This window comes from Sarcophilus harrisii, chromosome 3, assembly GCF_902635505.1.
Source record: "Sarcophilus harrisii chromosome 3, mSarHar1.11, whole genome shotgun sequence".
Classification (NCBI taxonomy): Eukaryota; Metazoa; Chordata; class Mammalia; order Dasyuromorphia; family Dasyuridae; genus Sarcophilus; species Sarcophilus harrisii.
In genome coordinates, this window is record NC_045428.1 from 350,472,529 (window position 1) to 350,492,297 (window position 19,769).

General features: G+C 33.6%; 1 protein-coding gene across 3 annotated transcripts in view; it reads right to left on the reverse strand.

Annotated features, from left to right (window-relative positions):
- The window catches only part of GTDC1 (glycosyltransferase like domain containing 1), a 333,584-nt gene that overhangs the window by 56,947 nt on the left and 256,868 nt on the right, over positions 1-19,769 (reverse strand). For all 3 annotated transcript variants that reach the window (XM_031960035.1, XM_031960034.1, XM_031960033.1), the window contains exon 7: positions 11,692-12,060. In XM_031960035.1, the coding sequence (XP_031815895.1) occupies positions 11,692-12,060 (369 nt within the window). The remainder of the gene's footprint in view (positions 1-11,691; positions 12,061-19,769) is intronic.

Sequence of the window (19,769 nt, forward strand, 5' to 3'; positions counted from 1 at the left end):
GGAAAAAAATCCTTACATATTTTCTATTAGTTCGCTTTTGAACATTTTCATATGATTGGCTGAGTTTTTTTTTTTTTAATAGCATTTTGGCAGTAAACCCAGGGAACTAGGTTTCCTCAACAGGAATTTTAAATAATGGGTTAGAAAATAATTTTAAATAATTGTTTTAAAAGAGCCTTACCATAGTTTAATAAGGGTTAAGAGATGGTTCAAAAGAGCCTGCCTTCCTCTTTATTTTTTTATGATTTTTGAACACATTATATGTTTCATCTTACTACAATATTTCATTTTAAACATCATTTACCTTTCCTAACACCCCTTTTGTTAAAATAAATAATTACATTTTCACAATTTCTTGGAGTATTTATACATCAAACTTCTACAGTGGCACCAAGTAAAAAGCATATGTTTATTCATAATAGCAATAATAATTACATGACAGTCTATGCCTGTAATTTTGTTAATTGATTCCCCTCACATTTCCTTGTCATATATAAGTTTCTTCTCAAGGGAAGGTAGTTGTTTTCATCTCAGTTTACTGGTTAAGATGACAATCATAATGGTCAATCTTGAACAGGGATAATATTATAATCCTATAATTTATTACAATCCAAAAACATTTATAAAGAGAGTTCTATATGCTAGACTGTGGCTAGGTAGCACAGATACAGAAACAACATGAAATGTTTTCCTTGCCTTCAAGGACCTTGCATTTTACAGGTGGGGGGAATCAAAAGAGCAGGAGATATATGAACTCTAACCTGAAATAAACTATGCAGCTAATAGATTTTAGTGAGGAAGGATTGCATTACATGTATGAGAACAGTCTATACAAAATTAAAGAGGTGAGAGATAGAGTCATCAGCTTTAAGTCATGGCAATTATGTTTCCTTATGTATTGATGCTATACAAAATAAACTTTGGTTCTTGACCTTGAGGAACTTATAGTTATAAATAAATATACTACTTGTATAAATATGTAATTAGGATGTGATTATATGATAAAGGAAAGGCTTTTTAACATGCTCATCTAGACTATAGTACCCCTGATTATGCCTATTTCTGGGGGTGTCTGGGTATACATAAATAATTTGCTATTAAATCAACAATTTTACGGAAGGTGATAAATCAGGGAATAAATGGTCAACTTTTTTTTTTTTAAGTTGGGGAGCTAATTTAGTTGAAAATTTGGATTTTAAAAATAGGACAAAAATTATTGATCCTGCATGGCATCTTATTTGGGGAAACAGAATGGATATAATATTTGGAATTTTAAAATCGCCTTTCTTATCTTGACCACCCAGGAGCTGAGTGGATTTGCAACTAGTTGGAAGGCCATAGTCAGAGAACTGTTATCCATGGTCCAGTGCCAACCTGGAGGGCATAATAAGTAGCAATTATCAAGGGTCGGATCACATTACAAAGTAATTCCCTTGTTAAACTAAGTTCTGGTTCCTACTTCCCATCTCTGGGCAGGTTAACATGGCAAATCTGGAGAAGATTCAGAGGACATCGCTCAAAAGAATTAAATGGTTGAAAAATAGGGTCTATGAAGAAAGGTTTGAAGTAATGTTATTATTTACATTAGAAATGAAAAGGCCAAAGAGTGGTTCATTAAAAGTTTCGAGGGATGTAGAAAAATGATGTACTAAAAATGGTAAATATTCTGTCCTCTGGAGGTTGTGCTAAAAAGGAATAAAATGAATTCTAACATTTGGGATTTAAGGTGAGCAGAAGGAAGAAACCCCTGACAATGATGGCTGTTAAACTTGAGATAGGATATTGGATGAATTATTTTATCATAAGAAATCTTTAAGAATAATATCAATTCTCTTATGTCTGAGATGGCTTAAAGGAAGTTTGCCCAAAGGCAGATGGATAGATGGAATGACCTCTCAGAGCCTATTCTAGTGCTATGATTCTATAAGAATTCCTTCCCTTTTAAAGAAAATGGGCTTATTCATGAGATAGAAATGCTGAGAGCATTCTTTCTTAGTATCCAACACCTTGCTTCATTTACTAGCCTCTAGTGCCAAGCACCTGAAATGCTGACCACCAATAAGTAATCCTGTTAATGTAATGACCGGTTAAACCGAAATCCTTAAAGATGACCTAACAGCTGAGCAAGTACACAGGATTATAAACATATGGAATAGGAGTAGCCCAATTCTGCTTATGCCCTCAAAAGAAACATCCACCCAACCAGCAAGCAAGCAAGCAAAACAGAACACTTCCTTTAAGTTACTGGTAGAAAAAAAAACCCATAACTTTAAATTACATTTTAAAATAAAACACTAGTCTGAAAACGATTCATATAATGCCTACTTTTTAATGTACTATATTCTTATATCCTAATATGACAAATTAAAAGAAAAGTCCATGCAGTAGCTTTATTTTATTTCCACTTAGCTTTTAGTTTGCCATTTATTTTAGGTTTAAAAAAATCCTAAAAATAAGGCATGTCTAATAATTTTACTACTAAATTCTCTTCCTCAACAGTTTGTTTTCCCATATCTCCTAAATCTATTTTATGTTTCTGGAGAGTTGTGTCTTTTTCTCTTATCAAATTTAGATCCTCAAGTATTTCAATCTATTGCACAGTATTCTCTCTCTCTCTTAAAAAAAAAAAAAATCTAAATAAAGTGGGGCCCTTTTTCCTTTATAATATCTTCCTATCTTAATCACAAAAGAGCTTTGTGATTCAATTTGGGCAAAGATTCTCAACAACAATTGTGCCCTTTTTCTTTTTCCTCCTATATTAAAATTCACTTACCTTTAAGTTGCATGAGATAACCACTTTTACAGAATGCTTTAAGTTTTGCAAAATACTTTACAATGTTATCTCATTTGATCTCCACAAAAATTTTGCTACATAGGTGTTATTATGAATTCATTTTTATATATGAGTAACTTAAGGCTGAGTGGTTAAACGATGTATGCAGGGTCACAAAGCTCCTCAATATATGAAGCAGTATTTGAACTCAGGTCTTCCTCTCATTGGAAGGTTCAGGTGTCCATCTGTCTGGCTTCAATGAAATTAGGTAAAGTTGTGACTCAGGCTCTTTCCCAAGGTAGGCTCAATATTATCTTATCAATTAGCAGGTCTTTTGACTTTGGATTTGTAAACAGAGCTGATCTGCATACAGAATTATTATTGGGGGTTTTGATGTTGGTCCTGGTTTCTCAAAAAGGAAGATGATGTCATGACAAGCAAGTTAATTGGATTTAAGTGAGGGAGGCCTGCACAAAGTCACCAGCCTCATTTTTTCCTCCAGAGCTATCTGAGTCCAGTGGTAAGATATAGAGCAGGATGACTGGAGATGGCCTAGTCTTTTTGTATTCAAAGCAGATCCTCTGTTCCTGAAGCCATATTGCCTCTGCCTGGCACATAGAAAGTATTTAACAAGCACTTGTTTGTTTGGGTTATATCACATTGTTTCTCAATCAAACATGAATCCACAATACCCATGAACATACATTAAAAAGTATGAGGATTACTCCTGAAAAATGTACAACTGAGTGATGATTTAACAAAGAAAACACTAGTATTAACTCATTTCATTAAATAGGATCAAGTCAATGTAGACTTGTATATCCTCATGGGGAATACTCACTCCCTCATGCCTGAGGACTGTCTCAAAGCATTCTTTATATTATGAATGTATATGATTTTTGTTGAGTGGAGGCAAATCATCAGCACCAATTCATTTGTACTCATCCCAGAGAAAAATCATAGAAAAAAATTGCATTTCAAGATGAGAAAATGAATGAAGCAAATCTGTAAATGACACTGCAAACCTAAAACCTGTTGTCCATCTATACAAACATAAAGTTCTAAAGATGTATTTGGGGAAATCCTGAATCAGGATCTGAAGAACTAAATAATGAAAACATTGCAAAAGAAAGTTACAGTAACAGGTGGTACAGAGGGAGTACATGCGATAAATTATCTGTTATCTATAATGATCAAAAAATGAGTTCTAATTATTAGTCCATTATCATATATGGATGATCAGTTTTCAGAGTTAGGATATAATAAAATAGACAACACTAAAATAAACATTGTATGACAATCTTTTTTTGGTAATTCAGAAGGCACTTCAAGATCTTGTTATGCCTTAGATTAGTTATTATATATACAGTATTATCATTATGTTTTAGATGAAAAGAAGTACAAATTAATGGAAAATTTGACAAAACCTAAATAAATCACTTTTCAATATATTATTATTATTATTAAACAACTATTTTAAAAACCAAAATATTTTAAAATAATTATGTTTAAGAAATATTCTATTTGTAAAAGATTCTATTTTTTAAATAGTTTCCTTTTTTTTTTTTTTTTTTTTTTTTTGGTTACATAATTTCTTTGAGAAACTGGCTTTTTAATCAGGTAAAATATTTACTGAGTAACCACAAAGTACATAGTTGTATTATATTAAAGATGTGATAAAAAAGTTTTAGTCAAATTATCTCTATAAATGACTCCCACATCTATCTGTCATTTCTCTTAATCCCAATTACAATTTGTAATTAGTCTTAGTCCCAAATCACAATTGTCCAACTGACATCTTCACAGATTGAGTTGTCCTGAAAGCAGCTCAGATATAATGTATCCAAAACCTATTGCTTTTCCAAATTTTCCTATTTTTGCTGAAGGTACCACTTTCCAGTTACCCAAATTTACAAATTCAAAATCATCTTTGACTCCTCCCTCTCCCTTACAAATTACCAGATTCTCTCAATTCTACCTCTTCATATTTTTCATATCATTCCTCAATTCTCTACCCTACCAGATTCTGTCCCAGTTCAGGCTCATTATCTTTCCTCTGGACTATGGTAATAACCTCCTAATTGGTTTTCTTGTTTCTAGTCTTTTCCTGCTCCAATCCCATTCTTCATGATAGTTGCCAAGTTAAACATTTCTAAAACACCAATGTAACCATATCACTCCCCTACTCAAACATCTTCAATTACTCCTAGAACATTCTCAAAATGGCATTTAAATCACTCTATGGTATGGCTCCTATGTACCTCTCCAGCCTCATTTCATATTATTTCCATTTTTATTCTCCACACTAGCCAAACTGAACTGCTAGCTATTTCCTTTACATGGCATTCAGTCTCTTTTGTCTCTATGAATAGGTTATTTCCCCATATCTGGAATATTGTCCTTTGCCTATCAGAAATCCCTAACTTAATTCAAAACACAACTAAAATGCCATCTTCTACACAAGACTTTTCTAAGCTCTATAGTTTTTAGGACTGAAATTAAAATAGGGAACAAAGATAATATGAAAAACAATTCCTTTCATTAAATATTTGACATTTTACTTAGTGCAATATTGGAGGAAATATTATACAATGTTGTGTATGTATATGTGAGTATGTGTGTGTGTACATTTTTATGTTGAGGCTAATAAGGGAATGAACAATTAAGGTGATCAAGCAAGGGCATAGTGGGCAATGAGCATGAACTGTGCCTTGAAGGAAGGTTACAATTCTTTTAAAATACATTTTTAAATTGGTGTGTGTGTGTGTACACACACACACACACACATACACACACATATATATATATGTATATATATATATATATATATATATATATACACACACACACATATACATAAATATGCACTATCTATTTCAGAATCACTTCCTTGGATACACCCTAGTCCTACTGAACTCTCCCTGTATCAAGACTGTGTCTAACAGGATATGCTGAGTAAGTAAGCATGCTAAGGGTTTGAAGCAAAAAAAGGAGGATCAGCCTGGGCAAAGACACAGAGCTGGAGCTGGAGTATGAAATGTTAATTCCAGGAAGCAGCAAACAAACCAGTTTTTCTGAAGCACAGAGTAGGTAAGGGGTAGGAAAGTTTAATGAGTTTGAAAAGGTAGACTGGAGCCAGACTGTGAAGGATCTTTGGTGTTAACCTGAGCTTTTATTTCTTCTTAAAGGTACCAGGGAGCCAGTGATCTCCCAGGACAAAGTTCTGAAGGATACACATGGCTAGAATAATAAGTCTGCAAAGAAGACTGAGGAAGAATGGTCAGATAGGTAAGAAAAAACTAAGGAGTGAGCAGCTTCATAAAAACTCAGGAAGGAAAAAGTATCCGGGAGAAGAGGGCCAACACTTTCCCATCTTTCAGAGAGGGTCAAGGCCATTGGACTTGCAATTAAGAGATTGCTAGAAACCTTAGCAGGAGAAGAATCAGTTGAGTGGTGAGGCTAGAAATGAAATAAGGGTCTGAGAAGTGAGTAGGAGGTGAGGAAGCAGAGAAAGAAGGATAAATGATTGGGGGGGGGGGGGGGTTGGTAAGGAAAGGGAGAAACAATTTTTAGATTTTGTTGAGATTGCATAAATGGATAGTCCCTGCTCTGACGTCCCCTAAGACCAATGTTAAGGCAAACTACAGAAGAAACTTTTCCTGATAGCCAAGGTCAGAGAGATAGACTTTTGTTAAAAATAGCATAATGATCAAGGAAGACAAAGGTGGAGAAATTTCCTTTAGTTTTAGCAATAATCACTAGAGACCTTACTGTAAACTTACCTATGCAGAAACTGAGTCAGGAAATAAGGTCAGGTTAATTTTTAGGTATGCAAATTTGTTTTAAAATGGCTTTCAGTAGTATTTTGGAATAGTCAGTGTATGGTAGGCAAGGCTAAAAGAATGCTTGCTTAAGTTTTGTTATTTTCTACTACATAACATAACCTATGGGAAATCCTGTCCTTTAAAAGTAGGGTCACCTATGTATATCAAGTCAGTCACTCAACAAGAAGTCAGTCAAAAAACACTTATTAAAGTTCCCGTTGTGTGCCATGCACTATACTAAGTGATTTAGAAAAATTATCTCATTTGAAATTCACAACAACCCTGATATATAGGTACTGTTATTGTCCTCATTTTATATTTGAAGGAACTGAGGGGCAAACTGCTTAAGTGACTTGTCCAGGGTCACACAGCCAGTAAATGTCACAGGATAAATTGAACTTGTCTTCCTGATCTGAGCTCTCATAGAAGAGACAACATGAAAATAAATGTGACCAAAGAAGTTATGTGCACATAATGGAGATATTCATAAATATATGGAAAAAATTAATAGAAGGAAGACATTAGCATTATGAGGGATCAAAAAGGGAAGTTATACATAGATAATGGAAATATACATAGATATATGGAAATAACTAATAGAAGGAAGACACTGGCATTATGAGGGATCAGAAAGGGGATTTTTTTTTTTATCAGATATGATATGAAAGAGAGGAAGGGGAATCGGACAAGTTTATATGCAGTAGATATGTAGAAAGCACTATTCCTCTATACCATCATTTTCCTAACCAGCATTCAACTGCCAATAGAGCCAACTGTGGGATTCTAAGAAAATCATAATATGATATCTCTCATTTGGATGGCCCTCCAAAGGTCCAAGAATTTTCCTTCTATTTTGCAAGGGGTGAGACTGCCTTGCAATGTCATTTCCCCCCAAAAGACCCTTGATGCTACATTGTTATCAACCTGCTATGGACCAGATCCCAACTTTAACAGTAGGTATGGGATCTTATATTAGATGTTAACACACAAGGGCAAAAAAAATGAGTGTCTGAGGACTAAGAGCTATACAACATAATGCCTTGGCGGTACTGTAATTTTACACACTTAATTATCATCTCTGTATGGGAATTTGTGAAACCACGCAAAGTCCTTCTCCAAGTTTGCTTTTTTTTGTCCCTCAAGCATTATATTTTTGGTGCCAATTTCAATAAAGAAAACATTTGCATAGAAGTGGGAAAAACTAGTGTGTATGATGATATTTTGGAAGAAGAGAGTGAGGAGGAAAAAAGCACTGTGGTCTATTTTACAAAGGTCTCTAGCTATAAGTCATTTCTATTAACAGTGTTCTGCTATAGATGTTTATAACAAAACATTAAAGACTTGGTGGAAAGGAGAAAACAAATTACTCTGCAGAGAACCCCGCAACTCTGCTAAAATACTGTCAGTTATTTATCTATTGTCAGCAGAGGTTGCGTACCATAATCCTTGACAGGCTCAGATTCAGAAAGAATGAAGAGAAGGGGCAGGCATTGCATTTAAGGACCTGTTCTCATGCAAAGACATTTTAACACAGATTTAAAGCTAGAATGTATCTTCTAGAAAATGTCACTTTTGATTTTGATGCATTTCTTAGCAAGCAGGCCCTACATTTGGTTGACTTAGTATGAGATGTGTTAGAGGCTAACACTATATCTTAGGCCATTCATGATCCCAATGTGGATCTAACACAATGAGGTCAGCATCACTTCATTTTCAGAGGTTGCTACCATAACTGCATGATTTCATAGAGATATTTTTTATGTGGAGGAGAAGGATTGTTTTTTTTTTTTTTTTGTGGGTTTTTTTTTTTAATTGTTTGGTAAGGGGAGCTGAAGACAAAATCTACATCTTTCTTTCTTCCCCACTTCTCTTTTTATGATACTTTGTGTTTTCTTGTTTTAAAGAAATTAAATTATCAATACACAACTTCTATTAGAAGGCATTGATTGGGAGGATTTTGGGGAGGAAGTGGATAGATTCTAGATGAGGGGGCATCAAAATAGCCTTATGGTTCTAGTTCTATTAAGGAGGCTTACCTTCAAGCAGGTAGTTAAAATGGTTTATCACATGGATGGGTACATTTTAGGTCTGATGATGGGAGTAGCTCGGAGGTAGGAAGGCCTGAATAAATAATACAATTCTGGTCCTCTTTACCACAGAGCCATGATACCCACTCCCACCCCCCACTTCCCTTTTGGAATATAATTTGTATTGACTGGCCGATTATATGATTTTTACCCATATGATCAGAGGTATAAATAAATGTGTGCTTGTAACTTGGAATGTTTGATGAATGCTGAACTGGAATCTTAATTTTCTAATTCATATTCACCAATTAAAAACAAACTGTATTTTTATGAGCAAATTTACATAAATCAGATGATAAAGCATCTAACACTAAAGGGTAGGAGTTCAGCTCGCAACATTTGCATACATTCTCCTAAAGAAAATATAGGCGGTTTAGATTTTCATTGAAGAGCCTTGCTGCATTGATACTCTAATGGGCTTAGAACAGTAAATTTTGAAGAAACTGATTGCTACCCCTGTAGCTAGTAAATGTCTGCCTAGACCCAGTAGCATTTGAAAAAAGTGTTTTATCATAAAATTATCCCAGCAGAGTCCATTCTGCAAGATAACATCATCATCATCATCATCAGTACTCCATGCAGGACCCAACAGCTCTGGCACAATATTGCCAGTCATTTATCTGTTGTCAGCACAGGTTACACACTGTAATCCTTGACTGCCTCGGAATTAGAATGTCTTTGATGTCCCCACAAGAGTTTTTTGCCTGAAGGCTTTACCAATGCTCGGCGGCTCAGTGTTTATTCCTCGTAATCTTCCTCTCATCTCCAGGCTAGCAGTGACAGATGGTTATGGGCACACAATAGTATTAAGAGTTTGATATTTTTTTTTTATGCTGTGCTCTCTGTACAACAAATAGCTATCAGACGCGGGCCAGAGAGCTGACATAGCCCGCTTAGGTAATGGCAAACAAACAGCTCCGGTTGATGCTTTCTGTCATTTTCCCTGCTAACCCTGCTTGTTTTCATTGTATACTCTCAAAGGTAAACTATATTAACCTTATAGACTGTTATTAAAAAGATATATCTATATGAGCATAAAGTGCTTTTCTTTTCTCTTTTTCTTACTCTTTTGATTATGAAAGTAATACTGCTGACATATTGAACAAATATCGAATGTCAACATAAATTTTTAGTGTGTGATAATATCCCCCTTCATATAGCTGTGTGTCAGGCGGGAACCCGTGGATGATGCATAGCAGTAAATAACCCAAACAAAATTAGTTCTCTTGTCAGCTTCTACCTTGTATGTCCCCAGGCATCAGTAAAATTGACTGCACGCTAGATTTTCAAAATTAGCCCTAATGTTAGCTATGTGTCTGGCAACCTCCAAGTTTCCAATGTTCTACTATATTGCCCGTAAGGATGAATGTGTTACTTTTATATTTTGGCATTTGCTCTTGCTGATGCGGCTTTTTTTCCCCCTATTCTCTAAATTAAAAATAATTTAGCTTTAACAATAAGAATGTGCACAAACACAATGCTGCGTCTCCTTAAGCAACTAACTTTAGGCAATTAAATTAAATGAAGGCAAAAATAGACACAGAAAGAGAGGGAATTATTCAATTTAATATTGTTAATTTTATTAACTTAGCTCTGTCTTATTTTATGCAAAATGTTGAATAATATGACGGATTTCCCACCCCCTTCACCAAATCAATATGCTATTTTGGAATACAGCAAGAGCAGCCATTTAATATAGCAATTTTTATGTCACCCTAAAGTTAAACTTTTAAAATGTCCATTCTAAACAAAACATTTTTTTAAAGAAGCACCCAGATATTAAAAGAAAAAAAAAAAAAAGAAAATACTTTCAAAAAGAGGACTAACTAGTGACCTTTATGTTTCCCTTTCAAAATAAACTATATAGACTAAAATGGAAAATTACATATACAGAACACTTTAGAGATCTAAGTAAAACATGATTAAAAAATAAATGTTACTCCCTGAGAAAGGCTATGTTGGAAGTGTGAAGTTGATTAAACAAATCCAAAGACAGATTCCACATCAACTTCCAATCCCTAAATTTTATGTTCAGACATTTAGAGTCAAAGATGAAAATCCCTTTAGGTACCAGATGCTGCAGATCATCTGGGAGAGCTTCTGGAGTTTTAATGTGCTGGAAGTCAAATCCTCTGTAAAGGCGATTTGCCTTGTCGGTGTGGTGTACTTATTACTTCACCTGCAAACAGTTGCTCTTGGAAAAGCTGACCCACTGATCGACCCTACATCTCTGCAATAAACAGGCTATAATCTGTGGAGGAAGTGAACTCTAATCAGGCCACATGCAGATTAAACAAACTGGGAGGAATAAAAACTAGATTAAAATGTTCATGCCTAATACCGGAAGATTATCAGGACATTTTACCTCTTTAAATCCTAATTTATAGGAGTCAGGCTAAAGTTTGTGAGTCTATATTTGTAGTGATTACATAGAATGGGAGATGATTTTTCTCTATTTAGAAAGATTATACTAGAAGGTATTTTGGTTTGCCCTAAGAACTAAGGTATTTAGGTGGGAATTTGATGGGATTGGAGGGGGGGGGGGGGAATGAGGAGAAGTATATTTAAATGTATTCAAATTTCCTTTGATAATACTAAGTAGGAGTCAGTAATTTTTAGCTTAGGAAAAAGCTAATCATGTTCACTCTAATATTGATATATAAGTATTGCTTCTCAATAATAGTGTTTAAAAGAGCTCTGAAAATGTTTATCATTTCATTACAATGGGTTATTAGTAATTTTGTCTTATACTTTGAAACTTTTCTGAATAATCACAGTGTTGTTGTAAGGATCAAATGAGATGATATGGGTACAGTGCTTTGCAAACCATAAAATATATAGAAATGCTAGCAATTGTTATTACTGATAATAATAATGCATGTCTGCTATTCAACAATATCATGTGGGCATTTGGTCATATTATTAAAGTTATATGTATAAGTTAAATTCATAAATCTGTCATAGGTATAAATTTATCATCATCATTATTATTATTAACTATACTTACCACCTATGAGGCCAGACAATGTGCAGCGGTCTTTGTTGCTCATTAGTTACACTCAAAATGTTACAGAGGTTAAGAGACATATGTTGCTTATCTTCTTCTTGACCAGGGTTTGAATTTTTTGATGGGTGAGTCTTGTTCAGGTCTTCCACTTTTGTTAATGGATTAGATAGGCTATCTTGTTGGGTGGTATGAGGGCCAGACTGTACTTCACAAAGTCCAGACTCAAGATTCAAATGGCTGTTTTTCATTAAACTCTCAGTGACTCTGTTCTTCTGCTGGAAAGGAAGAGGCATAAGTGGAGTATCATCTTCATTTCCTTTATGATCAAATATCTTCTTAAAATGGGTCATTTTGTGCTCTGGCATGAACCTGTTACATAAAGAGAATTTTCCATTTTTTAAGTGAACATGACATTTTAAGCTCAATTCTTCCTTTTTTATTTTTTTTTAAGATACTGATGTAAAATATAGAAAAAGAAGAAAAAAAGCCTCAGAAACAAACTGGAGAACTTCAGAAAACAATAAAAAAGTATAAAACTGTGAAATTCATAGTTACATTAATTTTGACAAGAGTTAGTCAAAATTTTATATAACATGAAAAATTTTTCATTGGCCATGCTTATAATTAAGAATTAAAGTTCTCTGTTAGTTTGGTTCTCCTCCCTTAGTTATAGCTTTCCATATACTCTCCCCTTCTCATTCTAGTATTTCTCTGAAAAGAGACAAAAAAAAAAAAATGTACACTTCCTTTTTATTTAATTCAATAAAGAAACAACATATATATAATATGTATTAGCGAATCAAACAAAAGAAGAGAATGCATTTATTTTCTTTTCATTCATTCTCTTCAATTGTTTAAAAGGCTTTCTCTAAGTCATATGGGCTACTTTCTTTTATTCATATTTGTACTATTACCTTATCCTTCATTAATCCTATCCATTTTTGATTGTACTTTTTTTTCTGGTATGCAATACTCATATGCATAGTAAGCATCTTGAATTGCAGCTGTTGATGCTTCTTTCAAGATTTTCTGAGTTTTTTTTTTTACCTGTAAATTCTGGATTCTCCAACTCAAAAAGTGTCTTACATATATTAGGAACTTAAATGCTTGAACTGATTTTCATTTCTCTTCTCTGCACACAATAAAATATCTATCACAGACTAAAAAAGGCATTTTTAGAAAATCAGACTCTTAACTAAATCAACAAGCACTTATCAAGTACCTATTGCAGACATAGCAGTTACCCAAATACTGGCAGGTGATACAAGGAGGTAATATAAAGGAAGAGAAGGCATGGAGTTGCTGACCCTTAACTGGGCTATGACAGCCTTTTGGGGAAAAGAAAGCAATCTTACTACATTTACAAAAAGAAAGTACTATAAAAAAAAGATAAAACTATCCTTTTTTTTTTTTTTTTTAAATCAGATTCTGATAATAACAGTTCACATAGGTAAAATACTTGACAATTTAGAAGATATTTTATTTCTGGCATCCCTGGGAGATGGAAAATGCAAATATCATTTTCTCCATTTTAGAGATGAGGAAACTGAAGTGCAGGGAAGTTAAATGATTTTTTCACAATAGCATGCTAATTGAGAGTCGAATCTTCTATTTTAAGTCCAGAAGTAGTAGATAAAGCATTGGGCCTTGAGTCAGGAAAACCTGACTTCAAATGCTACCTCAGATATTCACTAGCTCTGTGATCCTAAGCAAGTCATTCAACCTTTATCTACCTCAATTTCCTCAACTTTAAATAGGGATAATAATAACATCTATCTCACAGGATTGTTGTGGGTATCAAATGAGATAATATTTGTAAAGTTCTTAGACACAATGCCTAGCACAAAATAGATACTTAGGAAATTCTTGTTCCTTTCCCTCAGTATGATATGCTATCTTTAAGTGTTACAGAAATTAAAAAGGAGGAAAATATTAAAGCACAGAATCACAATATTGGATATGGAAGGGACTTTAGTGACCATTATTTCATCCTCAATTATTATCAATTATTTCTGAAAATAATTTTTAAGTAGAATCCACATTCATTTGTTATACTGTGTGCCATGAACTCTGCTAAACATTAGGGATGCAAAACCAAACATGGATCTACCTAGCCCTGAAGAAGTATATTATATACATAGATACACACACACACATATACACATGTGTATATATATATATATATATTTATATATATTTATACACATACACAAACACTACATTGACATTTCAAAAAGCTATAATGTCATCCACTAAAACATAATATAGCTAATAATTTCTATATAATTTTAACAGAAGATGATTGATCTTCAAGAGTTAATTGTAATTGAAAATATTTTTCACCCTCTAGCCTACCTGGTGTTAAAGTCTTTACAAATTTAAGCTGTTGCTCAAACACAGTCTATCACAGGCTTTCTATTTTGGTAGAATCTACTATATTTTTTATTTTGCTACATGAACCCAGGACCCCCTCCATGGCACAATAACAATCTTCAGTAGGATTTTATATACAGATAAACATTTCAATATTACAAAAATCTGTGCATTACTCTATCAATGTAAATGCTTCTACCCCTTGGTATCTTCTTGGATGCTCTAGCAAATTTAAAAAAATCACTGTCCTATGGACAAGCCTTTTGTGAAAAGCTTCTGTGAAAAAGAGGCTGAGTACAAGAAAACGTCTTTTAAACCCTCATGAATGAATTTCAAGTACATTAAAGCTTCACTGGTTGAATTAAGTTACAGATGATGAGTCCAAAAAGTCATATGGGACAAAATTCACTTTTTTATACAGAATTTCTGCATTCCTTTAAAAGTCTGTTCCAGTTTTTGAGTATTTTGAGAAAAATCTTCAAAATAGATATGCAGCCTTTAAAAAAAGATTTCTATTATATCAAAAAAGGTAGGGAAAAAGAAAGGCTCATATTAGCTTTTTGAAAAACACTAACTTTGAAGGAAAATATGCAAGCTTAAAGTAAACATTGTAAATATTTTTGAGAACTCCTTGTCAAAATTGGCTTTAACATACATTCATCTAAACATTTCAAAAGGGAAATTCAGAATATTTATTATCAGTTTAGGGTGATATATTCTATGGTACTAGGAAAATTAGTTAAAGTCTTGATTAATCAATAAATTTTCTATGAAAATTCATGGAAAAGGGGGGGACATAAGAAGAAAAATATTCATATAACAGTTTTTAATCAAAAGTCTCATTAAAAGTAGATGACATTTCTTTAAACAGTGAAAAAATATTGAGGACAAACATCTGTAATCATCTATTAAAAACAGTTTAACAATTGGGGCAAAATATCTGTTTCTAAGTAATTAAGAGTGCTTAGTAAGCTTTAAAATGATTTAAAATAAAGAAAAAGTATTGAGTATACACTAATAAATCAAAGTGGTCTAAGACAACACATTCTCATTTTGGTAAGCAGTATCACTGTCCATTTACTCATGAAATTCATTCATACTGGAGAAAGCTTTGATAGAGCACTTTGGTTACACTATAACTGGAATACTGAATTTAGTTTGGGCACACCTCAGTACTGAGCATGTCGAAAATTAGAGAGAGTTCTTAGAAGAGCAATAACAATGATTAAGGAAACAGAAGAATTGATTTATGAGGACAGATTAAAGGAACTAAATATGAATAGTCTGGTTAAGTGACAACTAGAGGGGTACATAATAGGAGTCTCCAAGGAGAGAGAATAATTATTTAGCCTGGTACAAGGGGGTATAACTAGGAGTAATGAGATGAAATTAAGAAAGGGAAAATTTAAGCTGAATCTCAAGAAAAATTCCCTGACGGCATAATTTATTAGATCGTGGAATAAATTCTCTTGGGAAATGCTATAGCTAGGGATACTTAAAAATAGACTGGACTAAATACCACTGAATAATATAGGCAATAATCTTGCACTGGAAGGAAGGTGGGTGCATAATAGGTTTTCCTTGTTTACTGTATATTTTCATATTTTTCTATGATGGTCTATTTATTACCAGTGATAGTCACCAGCAGAAGTATTTAGAGGATTAGTTGAATCTAAAAGCATCCTTTGTTGAAAGTGGAAACACAAAGAGTTCCTGGCCTATTCTTTTCATACTATGTAAGCTATGTTGAAGGCAGGAGTCACCATTATTCTTGAATACTTTTTTATTCCATTAAAACTGGTGTTACATTTATTTCATTATAACAGGTTGGGAAAATTCATTTCTAAAAAAAAAAAAAATCTCCTGATCCTCTGTGCCATGAAAACAATATTTTCAAAAACTGTTTAATACAAATAACTTATTCTCATAATGTAAATCACAAAATTTTATTCCAGATTTTCTGAATGTGGCTCTATGGTCAATTACTTCACATCAATACCAAGATCAAATAAACATAATACTAACAAGCAGTTTGCTTAATAATAGTAACCACACTAATTAACCCATCCAGAACATTCTTAATCAGATGCTATTTGCCCTACACTAGAAGTCTGGCAGTAAAATTTTCTGTGCAAAAAAAAGGGAAAAGAAATACTTTTATTGATGTAGTAAAAACTGACTATTCTATAAAATAGAAAGAATGTTTACACTATTGTTATATTAACTCAGTGAAATGAGTATTCAAGTAGTCACATGTCTGAACACCCCTTTTCTTTTTTCAGTTCCAATTTTGATAGAGGTAATAATGAGAAGTAAAATGGACCCAAGGTAAGACAGGAAAATAAGTCAAGAGTATGTGTAGTCCCAAAACTGAGAACTACTTTTCAATATAAATATCTTATGTTAGCAAAATGATTTTTTAAATACTATTTCTCATTGATTTCTAAACCTTCCTGGAGTCACAAATGGAATGATTTTCCCATGTTTACAAATTTTTCTCACTCATATACCTATATATTCAGAAATACACAAAGAAATAAAGATATATGAATAAATCTTCACAAATTTTGTGTGCAATTTTGAAGGCTACAAACACTAGTGTAATCAGGGAAGGTTATTATTGTTGCTAAATGTAAAAAAAAAAATGGAGCTGCCAATCTGATTCAGATCAAGCAGGCTCTTGGAAGAGAGTTAATATAGAAAATTGGAGTGTTTGTAGGTGCTTTTGAATACTGACATGGTCATGGACTTATGGTGGAAGGAAGAAAATAACCTACAAAAACTATAGGCAGCCTTTTTACTATCTAGAGTAGTACCTGAGGGAACAAAGATAAAGAAGGCAAGACAAGATGTGAATAGGTAGATGTGTATCTGACATAATGAGTAGAGAAAATAAGGCAATAGGCAGCCACCTACAAAGCCCATAGTAAGGAGTTTCAACTTGATTCATAAACTGATAAAGGGAAATGGTATAGATGAAGTAGTGGCCATGGGATACATTATTGACTGCTAAGTTTAAGATGGATTATAATAAGGAAAGGTTTTTAGGAAAATATTTTATACCCAGTGAATACTTAATAAGTAATTACTAAATGAGCCAGTAAATGAAATGCATATAGGTGAAGTCAGTAAGACAGAGACTGTCAATAGCTATTTTGTAAGATGCGGATTTTAATTGGGGGAAGAAGGTAGAGAAAAGATCTGGGAGACAGCATATAAAATACTCACTATGTGTGATTTAGTGGTTGTTATCACAAAGGAGAATGAGTCAAGGAGAAAGGGAAGGCCAGAGGATGGAAAACAGAGGAGTAATGCTGATTCCAAGTATGAAGGACTGGAAGATGATAATGCTACACTCTAAGAAGGAAGCTGAGCTGGGAGTGGAGCTCACAGGAGTAGAGTTTCATGGTTATAATTTTGTCATTTTATATTCTGGGTGAAAGTAGTCAAGGTATATAGTGATATTCTGGAGTTTATATGGGATTAAGATTTAGATTGTGAGATATAGATTTTGGCTGGAAAGGTGGATTAAGTACACATGATTAAAGAAATGAAACCATCTCAGTAAAGGAAGAAATTCAAGTAAGAGACTCACAATAACCAGAGAAAATGATGAAGAGAGAGGAAACTTAAGGTAGCAGTAATGAGACAATCCATGACTGGGGAAAAGAAGCAGGACCCAAATTTGAAAGAACAAATATAAGTCCAAAAATCAACCCAGGTTAGTGAAATGATGTCACTGGAATGCTGAAATCCAAGGGCTGATAAAGAGGTTGGAGTAGGGATTCAGGGCTCAAAAGTTCCTTCCAGATCTGGAAGCCAACCTGTGAGGAATGCTGGAAAGCTTAGCTATTTTCTTCATGTAGCATAATTTCCCAAAGCTTCATTCTTTTATGTCCCTGACAGCTGATGCTGACATTCCATGCCTGGGCATATCAAATCTCCCCATGACCGTTAGGATCAGCAAAGATGATGCTTATACTTGAAAAGAAAAACAAAACAAAAAAATTCATCTTAAATAGATGTCACAATAAAGAAATCACTATGATCTAGTGTTAAAAAGAAGGTATCATTAGATTTGGACAAAAAGTAATTTCCGTGAAATTATTGGGATTGAAACCCCAATTAAGGGGTCTTAAGTAAAGGTAAGAAATCACTTCCCTAAAATCAATATGGGGGGAAGATGCAAGTGTTCAGTCAAATAAGCTACAGGCACACTAGCACTTTACAATAGAAAAATCCACTGTAACTAAATAATGTGTTGCAAATTAATTGCAAAGTTAGCATTTTTAGGAATTAGTCACATAAGCACAGATCTAGGATAATTAAAAAATCATGCAAAACAACAGTTGTCTTACATATCAGATTTAGCAACTTTATATTAAACTTAAGGAGAAGTCAAGAATGTCTTGCTTTAGTTTGGTAGATGTTGGGCTTATATACAGATGTCTGTATGTATATATGTATGCATGCATAAATTTAAGCTTTCTTTTCACATGTTTTATAAAAGTCAATTATTGATAAAGAAATTCATAAGTAATGTGAATGATCATTTAAGAAATTACATGTTCAAACCTCAAAAGATTAAACAGGAAAACAGATTCATGCTCAGTTGACTGGTTGTATCTCCCTGATACAGTCACAAAAGGCTAACAGGGCCACTTTGCATTTCTCTGGAGGCCAGCAGTGTTCTTGCATCTTTACTTTCACTGCCACTTTACAAGAGGCCTCTTAAATGGAATTCCTTTAGGTTAGGGACTGTCTTTTGCCATTCTAAGTATCCCCAGTGATCAGCACATGCCTAAGGCATAGTAGGTCCTTAGTAAATGCTTCCTGAGTAAATGTTTGTCCAACTGAGTTTAAATTGTCAGCAGGTGACAGAGCTTCTAGAAGTTTTCTGAAGCACTAAAATATCATCTGGACAATATCCATGGAATAAATTCAGAAGAGAAATGTACTAATATTACTGTCTTCACATAAGTAGTTTGATTCAACAGCCACTCATATTAGCTCTTCTGATCTATTTATTTTTTAACTCATGAAACAAACACTATTTTCCAGTGCAGTCATGAAGCAAACTCTCAAAGTCAATATGAAATATATTTAGTAAGTAACCAGTGAAAAGATAGTGAGCATGGATATCTTACCTGCACAAGAAAGACCATACAGTCATTTGTTTTCAACAGCATAGAAAAATGAGATCAAAGAAACCAGTTATAGGTTGATATAACAACTAAGGATCACACATTCTTGAGAAAGTCATTTTAACTTTTGGAGGTCAAAGTTTCCTCACTTGTATAACAAGGTACTTAGACTGGTAAGGTTTCTTCTGGTGTTAAAGCTATAATTTTAAGAAATGAATATCTGAATTAAGAGAAATTTGGTTTATAACAGATTTGGCTCAAAATGTTGAAGCATTTTGTTAAAGCAAATCTAATAGGGGCTAGGAGAGAAAAACTCAATAGCTTAACTTATTACACTTCAAAGACAAATGTCTATCTCTTTCCCTCCATCCCTAGTGTGTGGATGTGGATGTTTTTGTTTGCTTTTTAGTGAGGCAATCAGGATTAAGTGGCTTGTCCAGAGACACAACTAGTAAATATCAAATGTCTGAAATTGGATTTGAATCCAGGTTCTCCTAACTTCAGGGCCAGTGCACCACTAGATTGGCCTTAAGTGATGAGGAAGTTGGACAGCCAGTCTTA